This window comes from Piliocolobus tephrosceles, chromosome 9 (assembly GCF_002776525.5).
Source record: "Piliocolobus tephrosceles isolate RC106 chromosome 9, ASM277652v3, whole genome shotgun sequence".
Lineage (NCBI taxonomy): Eukaryota > Metazoa > Chordata > Mammalia > Primates > Cercopithecidae > Piliocolobus > Piliocolobus tephrosceles.
In genome coordinates, this window is record NC_045442.1 from 106747298 (window position 1) to 106771647 (window position 24350).

The following is a 24350-nucleotide window of genomic DNA, read 5'->3' on the forward strand; positions in this document are numbered from 1 at the left end:
TCTATCCTGGAAATTATTTCGTGCCTTCCCCTAACACCCCCTACTCCACCCCTGTTCTCTCTCTTCTCCCTCCCCTCGTACTTCCCTGAAAACATAGAAACTATTAGACAGGAATTTCCTTATTTACCATCTCCAAAAATATCAGTTTCCTGCCTTTCTCAACCTCCACTTCCCGGGTTCAAGCGATTCTCCTGCCTCAGCTTCCCAAGTAGCTGAGATTCAACAGGCGCCTGCCACGCCTGGCTAATTTTTGTATTTTTAGTAGAGATGGGGTTTTGCCATGTTGATAGGCTCAAACTCCTGACCTCAGGTGATCCGTCCGCCTTGGCCTCCCAAAGTGCTGGGATTACAGGCGTGAGCCACCATACCCAGCCAGTCCCCTGCCTTTATACCCACACTTGCTGCCTTCCTTATTCTTACCATAAATATTGCTGTGCTTGTACCATTATCCTATTAAAAACCAACCCCACACTTCTTTGGATTCTCTTGCCTCTAAGTTTCTCAGTCCCCTTCTGCACAGTCACCATTTTTCCAGTGATGTTCACTGTTATATGCACCCATGTTCTATATCCTACATTAAAATAGAAACCTTCCTGGAATCCACATCCCGCTTTATTTGTTACTCCTTTTCACAGCAGAACCCTTTGAAAAAACTATAGTTTCTTCTACTTCTCAGCTCACACACATCAGAATAACACTGACATTCAGATTCCAAAACTAATGGTTTACGTCGGTTAACTTGAACCCTTGCTGGTATTCAATGCAATTTCCGGCTCCCTTCCTGAAACACTTTCTTCTGCTGGCTTCCATCTTGCCACACTTTCCTGTTCTTCGTTCTGACTGAAAGGCTGCTTCTCCATCCCCTCTGCTCCACCTAATATCTAAATGCTGGAATGCCCAGAGTTGTTCTGACCCTTCTTTATCTACCCTGATTTCCTCAGTGATCTTATGCAGAGGTTTCCCAAAGTTTACATGGCTATCCTTGACCTCCTTCCTGAACTGCAGCTCATGTCAGCTGCTGTCATTTGGATGTTTAATCAGCAATTCAAGGTTTACATGATGATTAGACCCGTTACCCCCAGACCTCGTTATCCCTTAAGTTTTCCCCATCTCAGCAAGTTCACTTCCATTCACCTTCTTGATGAAGCCAAATATCTCAGAACTAGCCATGTTTCTTCTTTTTCACTCTCCCCCATGTCAATTCCAGACTACCCTGAATCTTCCTGTCTTCACCTATGCTACTTAAATGCAAGCTGACATCATCTCACCTGGATTCCTATAGTCGCAGCTCTTTTCATGCTTGTCCCTTTAGAATCCACTCCCAACAGAGTACTCAGAGTGAGCTTTGAACTGGGTGTTCAGTTACTCCCCTGATTCTTTCACACTTCCTACCATGGCCTAAAAGACCCTTAATGATCTAGAATTAGCTGTTTGTTGATCACATTAATCAGTGAACATTTTAAGTGATAATGATGATATACAGTCATTAGCTATACGTTCTCACCAAACTTCTCTTCCCTCTGAACTTTTATGGCTGGCTCCTTATTTTTCCTTCAGATTTCAACAAAATAGTATTTCTTCAGAGAAGCCCTGCCACAGCATCACCAGTTTCTAGCTGCTGCTCCGCCATTCGTTATTGCATCTTGCTGTTTTCATTCTTCAAATGACATAAATCACAAAACGATCATTTTCTCATTTTTCACTAAAATGTGAACTGATGAGAACAGGAAAATTACACCATTTGTTATTTTTAATGGTTAAAAAATGATGGTCAATTCACATTGTTTAAATGAGACTAGAAATTTTTTAAAATATAAAGTTAGGATTTTTCAAAAATAGCCCTTCACTTGAAACATTAAATAAGAGTTTTCCACAAAGCAGTTTCAATGTGCAAATCTTTATAAAGGAAAATGCTGTTTTCCCTTGTTTTCTTGGTCCTTTCTATAGATCGCAGACAGCCAGAAGTCATCGGAAGACTCTGGGTCCAGAAAAGGTTCTTCCTCAGAGGTCTTCAGTGATGCTGCCAAGGAAGGGTGGCTCCATTTCCGACCCCTTGTCACCGATAAGGGCAAGGTAGTGTGTTTTCTCAGCCACCCTGAATGTCAGAAATGCAGACCCTGACAAATAAACCATAAAACCTGTATACATTAAATGGCATGATACCCAGATTAAAGAGTGAAAAAAAAATTTATAAATATATTTTTCTACATTAAAAAAGTATTCCTTAAAAAAATTCTAATTATTGCTTTAATTTAGTACTTTTTGTCCTGGGTGTCAGCTGCATGTAGAATATATTGTCTTACGTTTTGGCAATGTAAAAAAGAAATCAAAGTATTTAAGAAGGAACTCTGCTTTTCTTACTAGTTTATTAGCAATGGGTTATTTCCATTGTCCTTTAGGAAGTGGCAATTCAGTTTTAAATTTTTATCTCTCTTTTCTCAGTTTATTGTAAGTTACCTTTATAAGTTTCATTTTTATTTTAAAAATTAAGCATAAAAATATCAATATATGCATCCAGTAGATTTCAATAGAAAAAAAGTTTGCCACAAAAATGTTCTATAATATTTGGACAGCTTACATGTAAGAATGTTTTAATGCTGTCAGAAGAGTTTGAAATTTTTAAGTATACAATTGTTTGAGAACTTCTGCAGTTTCTGTCATTTGTGTGCTCTAAGTCGTAAGTCTTTCACTCAAAAGGTTTTTTGGACTGATTTTTAAATTTTCTCTTCCGTTACTGTTTTTGATATATTTTGCTACATTTGTTTTCTTTGATTTGCTTTGTTCATTTTGCCTTCCCAACTGAAGTTGGGATTTCACTGTCCTTGACTTTGATATGAATACACTGCCTAACTCAGTTTACAGTCCGCAATTTTTATCTTCCTCTCCTCACAAATAGGTACTGAGCTAAATCAGTCACCTGCTACGCTAGTTATGTGTAAGCGCAGAGGAAGGATGTTGCTTAATGTGCTTATCCTGTCACAAAGATTTAGCCAAATACTGACTGTTCACGCACTGTCGCATGTTTTCTAGCGAGTTGGTGGAAGTATTCGGCCATGGAAACAGATGTACGTTGTCCTTCGGGGTCATTCACTTTACCTGTACAAAGATAAAAGAGAGCAGACGACTCCGTCTGAGGAAGAGCAGCCCATCAGTGTTAATGCTTGCTTGATAGACATCTCTTACAGTGAGACCAAGAGGAAAAATGTGTTTCGACTCACCACATCCGACTGCGAATGCCTGTTTCAGGCTGAAGACAGAGATGATATGTTAGCTTGGATCAAGACGATCCAGGACAGCAGCAACCTAAATGAAGAGGTGGGTGGGTGTTCAAAAGAATACTGGAGAAATCTGACCCTTTCACAACACTTTCTTACAAAGATCTAAGGAATATGATACATCATTTTTATAAAAAATTATAATATGCTGTTTTCATGTAAAACAGTTGATGGAAAACTCAAACATACCTGTTTTATATTATTTTCACATATTGGAAAATCACCATCACTGAACTAGAAACATAGGTTATTTATATATTCTGCATACCTTCTTAGAAGCAGTGAACTACATTCCTAGTCCTGGTCGTTTGTGACCAAGTTATTCCAGATCCATTTCCATCTTTCAAAGACAGGATTGTTACAGTGCTTAAGTTACAGTAAACATACTTACCAGTATAAATAACCATATAAATGCAGAGTGATACTGATGATTTTTGTTAATAGAATTATATAGTCAAGAATATGATATAGCCTACGGTCATACAATAGTTTCTAAGAAAGCTTGCATTTTCAAAAATCATAAGTCAGCTTTCTTTTTTTTTTTTCCTTTTTGTTTTTTTTGAGACGGAGTCTTCCTCTGTTGCCCAGGCTGGAGTGCGGTGGCGCGATCTCAGCTCACTGCAAGCCCCGCCTCCCGGGTTCAGGCCATTCACCTGCCTCAGCTTCCCGAATAGCTTGGACGACAGGCGCCCACCACCACGCCTGGCTAATTTTTTGTATTTTTAGTAGTGATGGGGTTTCACCATGTTAGCCAAGATGGTCTCTATCTCCTGACCTTGTCATCTGCCCGCCTCGGCCTCCCAAAGTGCTGAGATTACAGGCGTGAGCCACCGCGCCCAGCCCAGCTTTTCTTTTTCATGTAGAACAGTGTTTAGGGATTTGAGAATTATGATCATCAAGATATTTTTGCAGTAGGAATTTCAACAGGAAAGATAGTTTTTAAAGTACGTATAACTATAAACTTTATCAAGCAAATTTAGCAATGATTAAGTCAGCATTTGCTCAAGTATTTTCTTATCATTAACAGTTTTTTCTTCACTGTGTTTTCACTTTTCATGCTCATTTATTATAACCAAAAAAGGGGCACAGAGTTCTCTTATAGTACTCAGGAATGCCCACATTAAATGTAAACTTATGCAGATTATGTTCTAATTTAGTCATTTCCATTATATCCAATTCAAAGTATTAAAACATATACCATAGGAAAAGTGTGCTTTTTTCCTTTGGTAGTTTACACTCTGCCTTGTTTGTGGTTAAAAAGTTAACACCAGATCTTTATCAGTGCAACCTATACAACTACCCGCTATACAGATAGCATCAGACCTGAATTTTTGCAAAATAAACAGGGAGAATGAGAACTTAGATGTGGATTTCAGCTTTAAGTAATAGTTCAGAGGAGTTCTGTGTAACAGGCACCTACTATGTGTTAGGCATTCTCTCGGGCAGTAGACTGTCATTGTTAAAACTCCTTCAGATGACTTGTTCTGTGACACATAGTAGCCGTTTGGATGATTGAATGAGGTGATGCATATGAAGAATGCCTGCCAGGTAATAAACATTTACTCAGTGTGAGCTATTATCATCACCATCTAATCTTAAGACACAGGTACACAAGTATTTTCCCCAGTTTCATAGATGAGAAAACAGTAATTCACTGAGCACATAGCATATGGCAGATACTATTTTAAACATTTTACATGCATTAATCTCAGCAACCATATGAATGTGTCCTATTATCATCACCATTCTACAAATAAGGAAACTGCGGCAAAGAGAGGCTAAATCGTTTCCCTAAGGTCACACAGCGACTTAAGCATCAGGGGTGGGATTTAAATCCAGGCAGTCTTATTCTAGATCTTAATCATATGATCTCTCAGCTGATAAGTTGGAATGGTCTATTTAAATTCAAGATAACTTACTCCTGTATTTAAAGACGGTATTCTTTGTAAACTGTTATCAATCAAAACGAGGCAAGTTAAAAAAAAAATTGAGAACCCTACTCAATATCAATGTGTAATTGGAATGAATAGGAAAAAAAGGATCACATTATGGTCAACTCTGGGTTTACCATATAGCATTTTATACAAGTTAATTCACAGAGGTTAAAAAAAAAATTAAGCCAACTTTAAGCTTTTCTCTTTTTTTCTTTTCTGGTAATGTAACTGCCACTTTTGATACTAGTTGATCCTTGGTTTCACTGTCCTTACAAATTAGTCACTAACACATTCTGGCAGTCTGTTTCCATCTTTTATCCACCTATATTTCTTTTTCCTTTTGAAGAAAAATCACTTACACGTATATTTTTTTAAATGCTGATCATTCTTTCTGGTATTAGAGAAAACACTGGCTGCTTCGTAGTCATTTATTTTTAAATGGACAGATCAGTTCAATGAGTATGGAACACTTGTTACTTGCTGGTACCATCCTAGGTATTGCATGGATACAGAAAAGAAACAAAACCCTTTGGCAATGTTGGGAGGCACTTGGAACATTTGTCACGTGGTAATGTTGAATAGAAGCTTTGAAACAGTTCCACTGAGAACACATGATAGTAATGTTTTTGTTAAATAAGCAAAGCAGTACAATACAAAGCCTCAAAAGAGTAAGGATCATCACTTACTTATTGATATTTAGAATTGATTTTCTAATTTTACTTTATTTATTCTGTAGGACACTGGAGTCACTAACAGGGATCTAATTAGTCGAAGAATAAAAGAATATAACAGTCTGATGAGGTGAGAATCCTACCTTGCCTGCAGTTAATTTGGATATAAAATCAGTACAGTCATCCCCCTTATTTGCAAGGAAACATTCCAAGACCCCAAGTGGATGCTTGAAACTGCAGATAGTACCAAATCCTCTCTACACTATATTTTTTCCCATATAGTAACGGGCGGGTAGCGTATACAGTGTGGCTACTCTGGATGAAGGGATGATTCTTATTCTGGGCAGAACTGTACAAAATTGAAAGCTTATGAATTGTTTATTCCAAGAAGTTTCCAGTTAATATTTTCAGACCATGGCTCGCCACAGGTAACTGAAACCACAGATAGAGGGGGATTACTGTAATAGTTAACAAATGTCATTTCCTTCAACAGCAAAGCAGAGCAGTTGCCAAAAACACCTCGCCAGAGTCTCAGCATCAGGCAAACTTTGCTTGGTGCTAAATCAGAGCCAAAGACTCAAAGCCCACACTCTCCAAAGGAAGAGTCGGAAAGGAAACTTCTCAGTAAAGGTATTGATGTTAGCTTTCTAACAAATAAATAAGATGATTTAAAATTGGCATCAGAGAGGTACATTTATATTTTCTGTACCATTTCTACTGACCAGGCCCCATGTCAACTAGCTCAAAATTCACAGTAGGCCTGGTCTGGGCTCACTGGGCCTTTCCCTTTGTGAGGCCCAAGACACCAGCTTCATTATACAGAGAAAGTGAGGGAAAATACAAACAATACTTAAATCAGAGATATTACAAATTTAAATGACTCGGAGGATTCAGGTCCTATCATTTATGAAATAAAACTGTTATTTTTCCCTTTGTTGAAGTCTCACTATAAAGATGACACACTGATTTTATTTTTTTGCTGTTTTAAAGAAAATTATCGCACACATTATAAAAGAATGAAGAAGTATAAGTTATATGGAAGAGAACATATTTTTGTTAAATATACGATGTATTATTTATATTACAGGACTTGGATTTATGTAAACATTGATAAAATGTTTTTAAAGTCATGATTTAAACACTCATTTCCATTTTATTATGTTGTTTTATTTTGACTGGCAATCAAAAGATGATACCAGTCCCCCAAAAGACAAAGGCACATGGAGAAAAGGCATTCCAAGTATCATGAGAAAGACATTTGAGAAAAAGCCAACTGCTACAGGAACGTTCGGTGTCCGACTAGATGACTGCCCACCAGCTCATACTAATCGGGTAGGAGACACCAGCCCACCGGATTTCCTAAAGTCATTAATTCGGTTGTGATTATGATGGGATCTGAGTATACAGCCTTTCAGACAACAGAGACTGTCAGTCTATTTTCCTCTTCATAGCAAACCTTAGTTTCCCTAACTATTTCTGACCTGTAATGCTTTTTTTCTAATGTATTGACTCTGAAATTGAATAATTATTCAACCATTAGGAATGTGTCTGAAATAGGTTGGTAACAATTCATCTTCAAATCATGTGTGTTTCTGCTTTTAGCATCTTAAAACAAGGATGAGAACAAGGACCTAATTAAGAAAGTATAATACATGTAAATGTGTGTGTATATATTTATGCTAGGATTCATATCATGAATTGATATTACTCTCACCTCCTCCTTTTCTTGATTGTCTTTTTATTCACCTGAACGGTTTCCACATTCTCCTTACCTGTTCTTACTTTTCAGAATGTTATCTCTCTGGGGGTTCTTACTTTTCAGAATGTTATCCCCCTCTTTCTCTCGGTCTATTTGTCTTCTTACTGTCTCAAATATCTCTTGCAGGTTTTTTCCATTCCCAGATCTGTAATGTCTCTATTCTTTATATTACGTAACAGCAATTTATGTTTCCTTTTGGACGAAAGGGGCATTTTAACTGTGATATACAACTAAACATTTGTGCTGCATTAAATAAAATGTTTATTTCTTGTTTTTCAGTATATTCCATTAATAGTTGACATATGTTGCAAATTAGTTGAAGAAAGAGGTCTTGAATATACAGGTATTTATAGAGTTCCTGGAAATAATGCAGCCATCTCAAGTATGCAAGAAGAACTCAACAAGGGAATGGCTGATATTGATATACAAGATGATGTAAGTTTGCTTATTTGAATAACTGATCCTTTTTTTTCCCTTTGGTGATATTGGATATGAAAATACTGTATTTCTATTTTGTACACCTAGAAATGGCGAGATTTGAATGTGATAAGCAGTTTACTAAAATCCTTCTTCAGAAAACTCCCTGAGCCTCTCTTCACAAATGGTGAGTTAACTCCTATGAAAGATAGATACCAGATGAAATGGTTCAAATTACAGTTGGAAAACCATAGAATATTAAATTGAACCAGGACAAAATGTCTTGGTCAAAGGAAACAGAAGGCTTTGTTGAATTCTCCCTCATATATTAAAAACATAAAAGTTGTTTAGGTTCATTGACATACGTATTATCTTGTTCATACATGTTTGCAGCCAAATTAATATTGTTACCATTCAAATGGCTTCTGACGTAATAAGGTACAATGAGTAGAAAAATGTTTTTTCAGTCAAGCCAAGTATTTAAATGCCATGTAAGACACTTTTTACTAGATGTTGTTGGAGGGTGGGGGAAGAATGGACAGGCTGTGTAAATATAGGATGGTTCCAGCAGGGAACTTACATTTTAGAGAGTTACATTTCAAAGACTATGTAGAAATCTTATGTTGTGGTTTAAAATTAATCCTTAAAGGGAAACTAGATTACAATTCACCTAAGCAATTTAAAATAAATTTGTTTTATTGTTCTTGTCGTCAGATAAATATGCTGATTTTATTGAAGCCAATCGTAAAGAAGATCCTCTAGATCGTCTGAAAACATTAAAAAGACTAGTAGGTATTATTTTATATTTTGGGGGATACAACTAAAATTCAGCCTCTAAATCCATCATGAAAATAATCTGTTTCAGATTCACGATTTGCCTGAACATCATTATGAAACACTTAAGTTCCTTTCAGCTCATCTGAAGACAGTGGCAGAAAATTCAGAAAAAAATAAGGTATGTTAAAGGCTTATTGGAGAAATGTACTTTTAGTGGCTTTAGTTTAAAAGATATGCTTCATCACTTCATGCCAAATAGTCAATAAAAGGTTTATAAATTCAACATCAAACTGGGTAAGTCCTTCTTAAAATTGTTTTTAAAAGCAAAAGATCCCAAAATACCAGTTGTCACCATTTTAAAAGGATATTTTAAAAGATTTCTTGCATGATTATTCAGTAAGAAAAATGAAAAAGTCAGAAATTTTACTTCTCTGATTTTTCAGCTGTATATCAGTATTTTGAAGAGGTAACATACGCATACACTACAACAGTCAAAAGGCCAAATAGAATACAGGGAGAACAGACATAAACAGATAAGTCATTTTCATCCCTTTTAACACCGCCACATTTTCTTTGTCAAACACCACAAAATGTATTCTTTATATTGTCTAATACTCAGTTCACATTCAGTTTTTCTTTTTTTAAAAGTTATGTTAGAGACAAGGTCTCACCATGTTGCCCAGGCTGGTCTCAAACTTCTGGCCTCAAGCAATCCACCTGCCTCCCAAAGTGCTGGGATCATAGGCATGAGCCACCATGCCCAACCCTATTCATTTTTTTTTTTTATTGTAAAAGTGTCTTTGTAGGGTTATTTGCTTAAGTCAATATCCAAACAAGGTCTACACATGGTATTTTGGTTGACAGGTTGTAGTCTTAACTTAGTTTTTTGATGATTATTGCCTAAATCCATTATATCATCAGATTGTACAATGATGATTTTTAACTCATCAAGGGCATTACTTCTTAAAGTACTGAAACAGTCATTTTAATTTCTGGAGAAGAAAATGAAAGAATACCACAAGCTCAGGAATATTGCTGACACTCTTTTCTGAGTGATTTAGATAGATCAGTTTAGTGGTTGTACATGTTCTGGAAGTTGTAGTAAGGATTGATATGAGAAGAGTGTCAACCTCTATTACCTGCAAATCAAGAAGCTTACTTCCTTTAGATGCTCAATTTCCTCCGTAGTGACAGGGCTACAAAATGGTTAGGGAAAAAAAAAAAAACAAGGAAATGAAAGCCTAGACTGTTTCCAGAAGTTCATACTGTAGGAGCCAAAGAGTTTTCAATATAATTTATAGCTGAAGTAGTCTCTAATTAATTTCAGTGTTTCCTGAAATCTATTACATCATTCATCAGTACAGAGAAGAGTGTTGGTCTAGTTAGTTTAGAAAGTACTGAATTCATCTTTAGCATAGGTCTTTACTGCAGAATTTTTTGTGTTTTTAATGTAATTACACTGAATCTTAAAGAAGGGGTATGGTATTTTATGGAATATTAAAAATAGAATTTTTAAATTTATGAATAAACTGTACACTATTTTATCAGTTTTTACCCAGATAAAATATTAGTGTGTATACCTATAAATATTAATGCATGTTATCATTAGTCTAAAAACATAAATCATAATCAAGAATCTAGTAAAAATCTTACATAGGCATTTGAGATGGTAGACTTGTGTTTTTTGAGCCACCAACACCAGCACAGATTGAAGAGTACGGTGAATATATATTCTAAGAGGGAGATCAGAAACATTTCTGCGTGCCCAGTTTTGTACATATTCTAAGAGGGAGACCAGAAACATTTCTGCGTGCCCAGTTTTAAGTACACCTTTCCTACACATAGTTTCTGTCAAGCCAACTCTGTAGAAAAATCCTGACTTCAACACAATTCCTCTGCAGTGATGGTGTCGTTATGTATGTGCTACATTAGTTAACATGTTAGGTGTGCAGCAATTGCTTTTCTCTTTTTTCCAGTTTGGCTTTTTGAGTTTGGTGGTGATTTTTAGCCCCCTGATATGTTATTAGGGTGGATTAAAGTTATTTTAATCAAATACTGAATTCAAAATATATCAGACACCGTAAAATTTAATGAAGGAAAGCAAAAGATCCATACCTTTGACAATCTGATAATTAAACAAGAAATACCATATATGGAAATTAATGCATAAACAGAGAAGTGTACAAAAGAGTGAGGCATTCAGAGCAAAGCAAACCTAACCAAAGAGCTTCAGAAGATTGGTTTCAGGTAAAAATGGGTCAAAAGTAATATTTCCAACCATTGGGTGTTTACACATTAGTGATTTTGATGTACTAGAGGGAAAATCTGTAACGTTTCATACTTCTTCCACTTTTCATTTCTCAAGGGGAAGAGGAATTTTGGTTTTTTCTTTTCCTTTTTTCTTCAGACAGGGTCTCACTCTGTTGCCCAGGCTGCAACCTCTACCTCCTTCCACCTTAGCCTCAGAGTAGCTGGGACTACAGGCACACACCATCACACCTGGTTATTTTTAGTAGAGATGAGGTTTTGAATTCCTGGGCTCAAGCAATCCACCTGACTCGGTCCCCCAAAGTGCTGGGACTGCAAGTGTGCCTGTAATCTTTTGCAAGCTTTTTTTCCTTTGATTTTAACATTTTTATCAGTTAATCCAGCTTTGGTAACCCTCGTTTTGAACCAAATCAGTTTTTTCAATCAAAGACTTCTTGGAAAAAAAAATGAATGCTAATTATGCATTGCACATTATCATTAATGCAGAAGAAACATTTTGTACAATTTGCTTTGAAAATCCTAACTAGGCCACTTGTGGTGGCTGACACATGGAATCACAGCACTTTGGGAAGCTGAGGCCAGGATTTCAAGACCTGCCTTGGCAACGTTATAAGATTCTATCTTTACAAAAAAAAAATTTAAATAACAGCCAGGCATGGTGGTACATACCTATAGTCCTAGCTACTCAGGAGGCTGAGGCAAGAGGATCACTTGAGCTCAAGAGGTCGAGAGTGCAGTCAGCTATGATCATGCTGCTGCACTGCAGCCTGGGTGACAGTGAAACCCTGTCCCCAAAAAAAGAAAAAAAAATCTTTCTAGAAAGCATTTTTTAACTCTACATCAAAGCCATTTTTCTGTTTATATTCTTTTTCATCAAAAATCCTACAATGGGAATTTCAGCCTACTTCTTTAAGAAAAATTGTGGTATTTCCCATTCAGATGGAACCAAGAAACCTAGCAATAGTGTTTGGTCCAACCCTTGTTCGAACATCAGAAGACAACATGACCCACATGGTCACCCACATGCCTGACCAGTACAAGATCGTAGAAACGCTCATCCAGCACGTAAGTTCATGCTTCAACCCTACAAGAAAATTCATTTTCATGGGCAGCCACTATTTGGTCTGAGAGGTTGGTTGTAATATTTTTCCCTAAGAAAATTACCCTTTTTCTATACTATCCTCCAAGATCTCAATATATTTAAAGGCTTGTTTAATTTCTCTTCTTACCTTTTTTAAATTTTAGCATGACTGGTTTTTCACAGAAGAAGGTGCTGATGAGCCTCTTGTAAGTATTGTCCGTCAGCATTTGTACTCAGTTAGTTTCATTTGGGACACAAGATCCTGGCGCGCCAACAATGTCAACTTCCTGCTTTGTATGCTATTGTCCGCTTTGCGCCCCGGAAGCAGGTCTCTAGCTCAGTTTCTGATCTAATGAATGTACCAGTACGGTGCTTATTTTGCAGTTAATTATGCGTAAACAATGTAAAAACATTAAGCACAGGTGCTTTACTTAGTAATGTGTCTTTTACTAAATGTTGTTTAAATTTTAAAGAAAGTATCTTTGAAGAGATGATGAAGAGATCTTTGTTTATTAACCATAGACAACAGTGCAGGAGGAAAGCACAGTAGACTCCCAGCCAGTGCCAAACATAGATCATTTACTCACCAACATTGGAAGGACAGGAGTCTCCCCAGGAGATGTATCAGGTAACTCTTGCCTGGGCAGTCTTGACCTCTAGGCTGAAAGCTACATTCTTACAATATGAAAGAGCAAATCAATCATAGTGAATTGTTACTTATGATTTTTTTTCTTTTTCTCTTCCTTTCTACTAATAAAAAACCTTAATCTTCCTTTTCCGGTTGATCTGAATTATCTTCCAGTGACTCTAATGCCATTGGCAGTGCATGCAGTTGTAATGTAATGTTTGTCAGAATGGAACTATGAGGGAAATGAGCATGCAAACCACTGTTTTGTTCTTTTTTTTTTTTTTTTTAAATTCACAGTTTCCATGTAATAGTCATCACAAGGTAAAACAGATATACGCTACTGAGTATGTGGTTGCTGTGATGGCAGAAAGTATGATCTGGGCTGTATAAGTAGTTCTTATTCTTGAGCCAGGAGTTCTGTTTAAAAGCAGCAAGTTAAATCTGTTGAACTGGTAATGGGCTCCATTTTCATAAATAACAGTGTTTTGTCACAGTAAAAAGCCAGCCTATTTGAGATTTATTTTCTTCCGTTTCCTGTTGCCACCCTAATGCTTGGTTAAGTATTAGTTCTTCTAGGCTCTTTTGAATGAAAACTTTCTCCTGCCAAACTGTTGCACTAATCTAGCATGTTGTTTTACACAATGTTCTCCCTTTGTCTCTAGTTCTTGTTTTAGTCCTAAAGGGTTTTTTCAGCTCTTACTGACACAGGCAAATCTATACTGATGTTGAACAGGCGAAGTGGGAGGAGTCTATCACACGGTAATGTCACTAGTGGATTCTGTGATGTCCCTGATGGACAGCTGGAACTGTAGGAAGAAGGAGGACTGTTGTCCACACTGTAGCTGCCTTGTCTGCAGAAACCCCCGATTCTTGTAAATGCAAACATAGTTGATCTGTGGTGTAAAGTTTCTCTTAAGATTATTGTAAACAGATCAATACTACTTTCTTAAAAGTTTTTCTGCTGTTTCTTGTTATTTCTGAAGCAGACCCTGAGGAGAAATAGCATGGTATGGTCTACCAGTTCTTAAAGTCATAAAGCATTTAGCCATGTGTTAAAAGGGGCGTGGCATGGGGCTCAGCTCATTATTCTGAAAACCAATTTCCCTAATGTTGAAAGATGAAACTGCAAAATTGGTATTATCCTGAATATTGCTAGCCCCTTCCTACCCTCTTTATTCCTGTATAATCTGAGTTTTTGCCAGACAGTAAAATTATGGTCTCCATTTTTCCATTTCCATAATAGCATTTGTTAATAGATAATTGCAAAACTGGTAGCAAGTTAGTCAAAAGGATCCCTCACTGCACTGCTATGGAACTGGGGTCTGAAGCACGAAGATAAACATTATTTAATATAAGACCAAAGTGACCTGGAAGCAAGATTATCTTAATGCCTCTTTTGCATCCATACGTGTACAGCATAATGCTTAGAAAATTTAAGTCTGACAAAAATCAGCATAAACATACCAGTATGAGTGTCTCAATTGTAGCTAGGGCGGCCAACACTCTTAAAAGTTCTACATTGTGTATCAGTCTCAGATACAGGATGTGGTACATTAAAAAAACAAACAAACAAAAAAAACGTTGTTACACTGTCCTAAAGCTTCTTTATTGCTAGATTTAATATTTAGAAAATCTAATAAACACGAGTATTTCTGTTTTTGTTTAGTACAGGGCTCCTTTGCCATTTCTATCATTGAGCTGGTTCTGCCTACAATTCACAGCATCCTTTCATGGCGGTGGCTTTCTGTGGTGCAGCTTGCATCTTTGTGAGCTCTGACTATCCACTGTGTTCTATTGTTTTGAGTTTTGCTTTCACATTTTGTTCTGTGCCTGTCTTTCCATAAGTTTTGCATTGTTTGTGGAAAGCAGTAAAGATTGGCTAATACTGACCATGTTTTATTTAACTTTTCACAGATTCAGCTACTAGTGACTCAACAAAATCTAAGGTAAATTGTTTCATACAATTTGAAATATTTTAGGGCGGAATTGTTGATTGTTATGGTTGATACTCAAATGAGTTCCTCTCTGTGTCTAATGACACAGAGCAACAAAGTATAATAAAAAATGAATTCCTAAAACAATATATGATAGAAGAATACTGGATTTTGACTTGGAAGACAAACTCAAAAGTTCATATTCTTCTCATTGTGCAGTTTTAGCATAATACAAAGATCTAGGCCATTCTTTAATGTGAAAATTAGGTCCTGACATATACAGAAGTGAATAAAACGAGAAGCCTCCCTGCACCCATCTCCAGTAATTATCAGCACTCGGCCAACTCTGTTTCCTCTGCATGCCACCTGCTTCCCTCCCTCTAGGACCATCTACACAAATCCCAAACATCGTATCATCTGTAAATATTTCAGAAGTACTATCAATTTTTTTGGTATGCATTTTTACACTATAGTCTTGCCTTTTCAGTGAAATCACTAATTTTTTAATAATATTTTTTACACAATCTGTGTTCCCTCAATTATACAACTTTTTGAGTAGTTTGTGGGATGTTTATAGTTCTTAGAAAGTTTTTTGTCAAGTCAGTGGATCTAAATTTTGCTCTGTTGAGGCAGTAGCAACTAGAATGGTCAGACTTCTTAAACCATTGTTATATTTTGTAATGAGACATGAATTTTACGTATCATGTTTAAATATCATAATAGGACTCCATATGATTAAATTATAATTCTTACAAAAATATTTTATCATGTCTCTGTTACTTGTGATGTTCATCTTTTCACCCAGCTTTTTATCTTGAAAAATGTTAAACCTACAGAAAAACTGCTAAAATGACAGCACCCAAATCCTTTACCCTAGATTCATCAGTTGTAAATTCACACTTTTTTTCTGAATCATTTGATAGTTACTTGTAGAGAATTTTCTGAATCATTTGATAGTTACTTGTAGAGATAACACTACGCCTAAATACTTCAGCATGTATCACCAGAGAATTGGGGCATTCTCCTATATAATTACAGAGTAATTTTCATACTCAGGAAACTAAGGTAAGTACAACACATTATTATCTAATGTGCAGTGTTTATACAGATTGTCCCAGTAATATTCTTTACTTCCTTATACAGAATGCAGTCAAGGATCATTCCTTGCATTTCATTGTCAAATGTCTTTAGACTTCTTTAATCTAGAACAGTTTTGAAATCCCTGCTTTTCCTTTCTCTAGGTGCATTTTTCTTAACCTGTTGTTACAATAGCCTTTTCGTCTTATCCATAGTGGTGTTATATCATGCCTGTAATATAGTGGATATCCCAATGATATGAGTAACTACTTCTAACAGTCTCTGTAGAAAAGTAGAGTAATTTGCCCCAACACGTATATGATCATAGAATTGTAAAGAGAACCTTAAGGAAATCTTAAAGACAGTATAATCTAATTGCTTCTCGCCATGGAATTGAGATGTTTAAAAGTGAATCACTTGCTCGTACCCTGCAAGCTAGAGAGGATGGACATCAAGGTCTCCCAGTTCAGAGCCCAGTCACGACTATTAGTCTTTAGCAAAATGTGGGGAAATGTGCTGGATAATTATGAAAGTCTTGATAACATAAAAACAAAGTTATATTCATCTGTGATTTCATCTTGGTGCATTCTTTGATGGAACAGCCTCAATTTTTACTTTAAATAGAGCAGTTTTAACTTGTCTAAGATTTTTAGGCAATAGAGAAATATACCGTCTGCTTCTATTACTCAGCATACCTCCTGCCTAGCTGCTTGTCTCAAAAAGTGTGTGGTTAAACCAGCAGATATTTAGGAACGAATTAATAGTTGCAATCGAGAACGTATTATATCTAGATGCAGTGGCTCATGCCTATAATCCTGGCACTTTGGGAGGCTGAGGTGGGAGGATAGCTTGAGACTAAGGCTTCTAGACCAGCCTGGACAACGTGGTGAAACTCCATCTTAGAAAAAAATTTTTTAAAGAACCCATTATACATAGCAAATAACTTTCCCAATAACAGTGCACTAAAGTGTTTCTGTGGTAAGGATTTATTTGTACTTGTGTTAATTGATCTTTCCTTCCTGCCTTCCTGAGATGGGTTCTCACTCTGACACCCAGGCTGGAGTGCAATTGTACCCTCATGCCTCACTGCAGCCTCGACTTCCCCAGGCTCAGGTGATCCTCTGACCTCGGCCTCCCAAGTAGCCAGGACCACAGGTGCGTGCCACCATGCCCAGTTAATTTTTTGTAGAGACAGGGCTTCACCATGTTCCCTAGGCTGGTCTCAAACTTCTGGGCTCGAACAGTCTGCTCGCCTCGGCCCCCCAAAGTGCTGGGATTACAGGCATGAGCCACCACACCTGACCTGTTTTTTGAATATTCTAATTCCGTTGTTACCTTGAGATAAATGAAGACATTACCAACCTGATTTACTTAAGGCAGATCCTTGAAGATCCCTCCTGGATGAACTACTGGAAGACCAGAGTTCCCTTATCTCAATGAGCTTATCTGATACAGTATCTATATCATGTGATACCTGTAATTACAAAATTAAAGTCAGTCATAAACATTTAATAACCTATATCAGACTGTGATGTTTGACCATATCACAATATTGTTTAACCTATCTCATGCCTGTGTTCCAAATGAAGGAAGTGAAAAAGGCCTGGGCACTGTGGAAGGAGGGAAGGTCAGGTGTTTGGGGGATAGTGATAGGAATTAGCACTAAGCAGAGACTATTTGCCGGAAAGGCAGATGTGTATGAACTGTGGCTTGGCAGTTAAATACCACCAGGCAAGAAGTTGGACTCATTAAATAAAAATTTGGCTTTGGTGCAAGGTAAAAAGAGGTATTAAAAAAAAAAAAAAAAAGCTAATTGCACTGTTGATGCTTCCAGAGCTTTAGTAGATAATAATTTGATAAGAAATATTTGGGAGACAAGCTTGTCGGAAAATGAACTCAGCTGCATTCTCATGCTCAGAATCTTTCTTCTCTCTCGCTTCCCAGGGTTCTTGGGGATCTGGCAAGGATCAATATAGCAGGGAACTGCTTGTGTCCTCCATCTTTGCAGCCGCTAGTCGCAAGAGGAAGAAGCCAAAAGAGAAAGCACAGCCTAGCAGCTCAGAAGATGAACTGGACAATGTATTTTTTAAGAAAGAAAATGTGGAACAGTGTCACAGTGATACTAAAGAAGAATCGAAAAAAGAAAGTGAGACACTGGGCAGAAAACAGAAGATCATCATTGCCAAAGAAAACAGCACTAGGAAAGACCCGAGCATGACAAAAGGTGAAAAGATATCACTAGGAAAAGAGAGCACGCCTTGCAAAGAACCCTCACCGCCACACAACTCGAAACATAACAAGTCACCAACTCTAAGCTGTCGCTTTGCCATCCTGAAAGAGAGCCCCAGGTCACTTCTGGCACAGAAGTCCTCCCACCTTGAAGAGACAGGCTCTGACTCTGGCACTTTGCTCAGCACGTCTTCCCAGGCCTCCCTGGCAAGGTTTTCCATGAAGAAATCAACCAGTCCAGAAATGAAACATGGCGAGTTTTTGGCCAACATCAGCACCATCACCTCAGATTATTCCACCACATCATCTGCTACATACTTGACTAGCCTGGACTCCAGTCGACTGAGCCCTGAGGTGCAATCCGTGGCAGAGAGCAAGGGGGACGAGGCAGACGACGAGAGAAGCGAACTCATCAGCGAAGGGCGGCCTGTGGAAACCGACAGCGAGAGCGAGTTTCCCGTTTTCCCCACAGCCTTGACTTCAGAGAGGCTTTTCCGAGGAAAACTGCAAGAAGTGACTAAGAACAGCCGGAGAAATTCTGAAGGAAGCGAAGTAAGTTGCACCGAGGGAAGTTTAACATCAAGTTTAGATAGCCGGAGACAGCTCTTCAGTTCCCATAAACTCATCGAATGTGATACTCTCTCCAGGAAAAAATCAGCTAGGTTCAAGTCAGATAGTGGAAGTCTAGGAGATGCCAAGAATGAGAAAGAAGCACCTTCATTAACTAAAGTGTTTGATGTTATGAAAAAAGGAAAGTCAACTGGGAGTTTACTGACCCCCACCAGAGGCGAATCTGAAAAACAGGAACCCACATGGAAAACGAAAATAGCAGATCGGTTAAAACTGAGACCCAGAGCCCCTGCGGATGACATGTTTGGAGTAGGGAATCACAAAGCGAATGCCGAGACTGCTAAAAGGAAAAGCATCCGGCGCAGACATACGCTAGGAGGGCACAGAGATGCTACTGAAATCAGTGTTTTGAATTTTTGGAAAGTGCATGAGCAGAGCGGGGAGAGAGAATCTGAACTTTCAGCTGTGAACCGGTTAAAACCAAAATGCTCAGCCCAGGACCTTTCCATCTCAGACTGGCTGGCCAGGGAACGCCTACGCACCAGTACCTCTGACCTTAGCAGAGGAGAAATCGGAGATCCCCAGACAGAGAACCCAAGCACACGAGAAACAGCCACGACTGACACACCTTTGTCTTTTCAGTGCGACACAGGCAGTTCTTCCAGCACCTTGGCTTCAACCAACAGGCCCCTTCTTTCCATACCACCGCAGTCATCTGACCAAATCAACGGAGAAAGCTTTCAGAACGTGAGCAAAAATGCTAGTTCTGCAGCGAATGCCCAGCCTCATAAACTGTCTGAAACCCCAGGCAATAAAGCAGAGTTTCATCCCTGTCTTTAAACTGGGGGTATGTCCACTCTAGCAAGTAAAAAAACTACTGTTACACGTTCCAGTAACTGTCAATATTTTCTTGTATCAGAATTGTTATTATGCAGCCTTCATTTGGGCTGGTTTCATCATTTTGCACTGTGAAATAGCTTTACAGTGCATTACTACAGCCAGAAGAACATATATATATATATATATTTAAAAATATATCGGATAGTTGCATACAAATGAGCAAGGTATTTGTTGCAACTTACTACATAGCATATACCCAAAATCACTGAAGAAAATCGCTGGCATCAGTGTGCAGCAAATTTGTTCTTTTGGTTTCATCACTAACAAAAGTGCCTCATCATAAAAATACAGTTGGTTTTTAGGGTGCCATATTGTTAAAATTAGATAACTTACATTGAATAAATGAATGCGTTTTATCGGTAACAAATTTCATCACATTTACCAGTTTTAACACAGGTGGATACAGAACTTCCATTCTTTAGTCATTCCAGGTGGATCTGAGTTTTATATTCAAACTTTTAATACAGTTTTTGAGTTTTGTGTGACTTGAATTTTTAATCTTTCTGTAAAATACGTAACTTAAATGAACATATTAAATGTGTATCTTTTCTTCAGATACCAGATTTGATATAAATGTTGTAACATAGGTGTGTAGATAGTGGATCCTGGATGGAACTGGCTTCTTTATCGAGAAGAATATAATTCTGCATGAGGACTTAATGAATCCAAACCTGTGTCATGCCTGTGTGCATACCCAATTAAACACTGGAAATAAACATTGTTTTGGTGAACTTTGCATGGCTTGAAACTTATTCTGATATATTTTGAGATGTCATCCATTTGTAACTACCTTACATGATTAAAAAGGTACCTGACTTTCAAAAGGCACCTACTATATTTGTACATTCCATCTTCTCCTCTTTCTTGCTGTGGTGGGCAGAGACTCTTATAGATGCTTACATTAGCCTAAGCTCACTAGTCGACAGATAGTATTTAATTCTTCTAGGGAAAGTAATGTATGTTAATGACCTTTTCGTGAGTGAAACGAACATGAGTTTGGAGTCACTCCAACTCTATACTTCTAGATATGTGAACTTGAACACATTATTTAACTTCTCTGAATTTGTTTTCTCATATAAACAGTGACAGTATTACTACTTATTATAAGGGTGATTAGATTTAAATGAGATACTGTTCCACTTACAGTGCCTGCCACACACTAGTTTCAAACTAGAACAAAGCTGTTGTTGGTAGTAATGGTTACAAAAAAATCTCAGACTGTTAAGGCTGAGAAGGACCTTAATCATCAAATCCAGAGATTCTCAACTGTCAAACCTGATACTTTCTTAAAAGTATTTTGAAATTTCCTCTTTACCATCATGAAATGAAATTCATAATATAGCTAAACATTTATATTCAGTATGTTATGATATAGACTATAATTCCCTATTACAGTAGAAAAGAAAAAAGTGATTTATAATAAATTTTTCAATATGCAAATGCTCAGGTACAACTACAGCACAAAAATAACATAATGCAATAGTCAGATGTTTGCTCCAGTATATAGAATCACAATGGTAACTACATATGGAGATGGTACCATGAATAGTTTGCTGCTGGTGATAAGATTTTACCAAGAGTCATGCCCTGCTTTTGAAGTTTTGAACAAAATAAAGCACACACTTCCCTTAGTTTACATGAAGGGGAGTTCTTGGAAAAGTCAGAGTATTATTAAAACTGTCAAAAACACTTTTTACTTACATGTTTTAAAAGTTACTTTCAAGGCTGAAATAGTTTTATATTATTCATTCTTGCTCCTAAGTTTATTTTTTTCTATTTTTTTTTTCTTTTGAGACAGAGTCTCACTCTCAGTCTGTTGCCCAGGCTGGAGTGCAGTGGTATGACCATCACAGTTCACTGCAGAGCTGCGACTATAGGCACGTGCCACCATGCCCAGCTAACTTTTGGGGTTTTTTGTATTATTTGTAGAGATGGGCTTTCACCATGTTGCCCAGGCTCATCTCAAACTCCCAGGATCAAGCGATCTGCCTGCCCTGTCCTCCCAAAGTACTGGGATTACCGGCATGAGCCACCACACTCAGCCTTTCTTTGGCTTTAATTTGCTGGATTTTTTAACTTGCGACGATTGCTTAGAAAATTGATTTTTAGTTGTTTTCTAATATCTGCGTTTTAAGGCTATATGCTGTATTTTTATTATTCATTTCAAAATGTTTTCTAGTTTCCATTCTGATTTTTTTCTTTAACCTGTGAATTACTTAGCAATGTACTGCTTAATTTCCAAACGTTTGAAACCTTTCTAGTTAATGTTGACTCCGGTATAATGTTACATTATCATTAAACATATATTCGAAATTGAGACATCCATTTTGACCCAGTATATGGTCAATTTTGAGAAATACATGACTACTTGAAAAGAGTATGTATTCTATCCTTACTGGATGCTTTCTGTTTGGTTTATTAGGTCAAATTTAATCATGTTTTACAGATCTAGATTATTATAGATTTCTTACTTGGCTCTTACCAGTTCCTGAGAAGTGATAGCATATTATGATATGAATGTAGATTTGCGTATCTTTTGTGTCAATCTTTTATTTTGAAGTTAGTTTACTAAGTGAACATAAATTTAGAATTGTTACGTCTTTTTGGTAGATTGACCCTTCTATTATGAAATGTCCTTCATAATCAGTCTCAACCAAAGCTTTATTGCCTTAAAAAGTATTTTATATATTAATGTAGCTATATTACTTTTGTTTAGTATTTGCATAATACATCGTTTTTATCCGTTTTAATCCTTTTGTATTTTTCTCATAACAGCATATAGATTTTCTTTAAACATAGTCTAATCTCTTAGTTGGAATACGTGACCCAGTTACATTTAATATAATTATTTATGTGTTTGGATTCACATCTGCATCTGAACCATTTGTTTTCTCCATGACCAGGACATTTTACATACCCTTTTCTCTTGTTTCTTGCTTCTTTTGAGTTAATATTTTTATTATAGCATTTCATCCTTCTATTAGCGTATTTATATGTTCTTTTAGTGACATCCTTGACTTAACCAAATATAATTTAAATTGGATTCTACTTCTTTGTGTGTGTATCTTTTTGTAGAGACCGGGTTTCGCCATGTTGCCCAGGCTGGTCTCAAACGCCTGGGCTCAAGCGATTTGCCTGCCTTGGCCTCCCAAAGTGCTAGGATGACAAGTGTGAGCCACTGCACCAACATGGCACATTTTCAGCTTTACTAGGTTTTGTCAAATTAATCTCCAGAGTTCACCAGCCATGTATGAGGATTCTCATCTCTTCACTTCAAGGACACTAGGTACTGTGTTTAAAAATTTTGTTTTTAAAACAAAGTCGATGGGTGTGAGGTCTCTCACTGGTTTACATTTCCTTTCCTGCATTATTAGGGAAGAGACCATGTTTCAGATATTCATTGGCTATTCTGGTTTCCAACTGAATTAATTAACTTTTTTATTTTTATTTTTATTTTTTTGGAGACAGTCTCGCTCTGTCCCCAGAGTGGAGTGAAGTGGCATGATCTCAGCTCACTGCAACCTCCATCTCCCAGATTCAAGCGATTCTCCTGCCTCAGTCTTCCGCGTAGCTGAGATTACAGCTGCGTGCCATCACACCTGGCTAATTTTTTGTATTTTCAGTAGAGACAGGGTTTCACCATGTTGGACAGGCTGGTCTTGAACTCCTTAGCTCAGACAGTCCTTCTGCCTCAGCCTCCCAAAGTTCTGGGATTATAGGCATGAGCCACTGCGTCCAGCTATGTGAACCTTTGACCATATTTCTGTTGTCTTTTTCTCACAGATCTTCACAAGATCAGGATACTAATCTTAATTTCAGATCCCCTCTTTCAGTCTATAGTTTTTAAACTTGGTTTCAGGTGTTTCTTTGCATAAAGTTTTATTTATCCTGATTTATCGGCTTTTATATGTATATTTTGAGAACCACTAAGACGTACTCCCCTATCCACAGACAAATGGTATATATTTGCTTGGCTTAAAGTTGGTTTTCATGTGCTGGAATTTGGTTTGTGACTGATACTAGGTAGAATGGCAGGATTATCTTTTCCTGTGGTCGTTTTGGATGAGCTTTTTGCTATAAAATGTCAGATCCCTGGATTCATATGCAAGACAATCAAATGTCCCTACTTGCCATGTCACTGTAGCAAGGTTAAACTGTAGGACACCAGCAGGGCTGCTTTAGCTGACTGATTTGTGCAACAGAGAATGGTAGGAGCCAATTGTAACACAGTAACATCTCAGCTGGCTGCCCAGGAAGGAAGGAAGGAGGGGAGCTGTATTAGGAGAAAAGCATCTGTTACACAGACCTTCCAGCATCCCTGCTATGAAAGCTAAATACCACAAGAGCTGGAACAGCATCTTAAGAGAGTAGAAGGAAATACAAAGCAAAGGAAACTTAGTTTTTGTCCAGCCAAGGAGAAGGTTGAGACAGTGTAAGATAGGCTCAAACCTTCCAGTGAAGCAGCTACAAAAGGAAAATATTGGGAATTGGAGATAAAGATTTACTGATTGTCAAATTTGTTGACCATGGGGTCCTGAAGATGCTGTCTTACAGACACAAAACAAAACAGATGTCTTGACACCTTTACTTTCTGAGAGTAGAATGATGATGGCAGTTGTAACAATCTACTAACAGAACAAAGCAAAAAACTAGGTGCTCATGTATGACATCGTCCGAATTTCACCTAGTCAGCATTAGATTTTAAGGTATAGATAAGCTTCCCCAGAAGGTGGAATCACTGTACCTTTTTTTTTTTTTTTTTTTTTGCTTTGTTTTGCTTTTTTGAGACAGTCTTACTCTGTCGCCCAGTGCAGTGGCGCAATCTGGGCT

At 37.4% G+C, this 24350-nt stretch overlaps 1 protein-coding gene across 4 annotated transcripts in view; it reads left to right on the plus strand.

Moving 5' to 3' along the window:
• Positions 1-20251, plus strand: part of ARHGAP21 (Rho GTPase activating protein 21) — a 141388-nt gene extending 121137 nt beyond the window's left edge. For all 4 annotated transcript variants that reach the window (XM_023223184.2, XM_023223187.2, XM_023223186.3 and 1 more), the window contains 14 exons: positions 1948-2073; positions 3031-3315; positions 5946-6010; positions 6374-6510; positions 7070-7212; positions 7919-8074; positions 8165-8243; positions 8771-8844; positions 8922-9011; positions 12041-12166; positions 12347-12388; positions 12705-12810; positions 14725-14756; positions 17766-20251. In XM_023223184.2, the coding sequence (XP_023078952.1) occupies positions 1948-2073; positions 3031-3315; positions 5946-6010; positions 6374-6510; positions 7070-7212; positions 7919-8074; positions 8165-8243; positions 8771-8844; positions 8922-9011; positions 12041-12166; positions 12347-12388; positions 12705-12810; positions 14725-14756; positions 17766-19460 (3156 nt within the window). In that variant the 3' untranslated portion in view covers positions 19461-20251. The remainder of the gene's footprint in view (positions 1-1947; positions 2074-3030; positions 3316-5945; positions 6011-6373; positions 6511-7069; positions 7213-7918; positions 8075-8164; positions 8244-8770; positions 8845-8921; positions 9012-12040; positions 12167-12346; positions 12389-12704; positions 12811-14724; positions 14757-17765) is intronic.
• The last annotated feature ends 4099 nt before the right edge of the window (positions 20252-24350 follow it).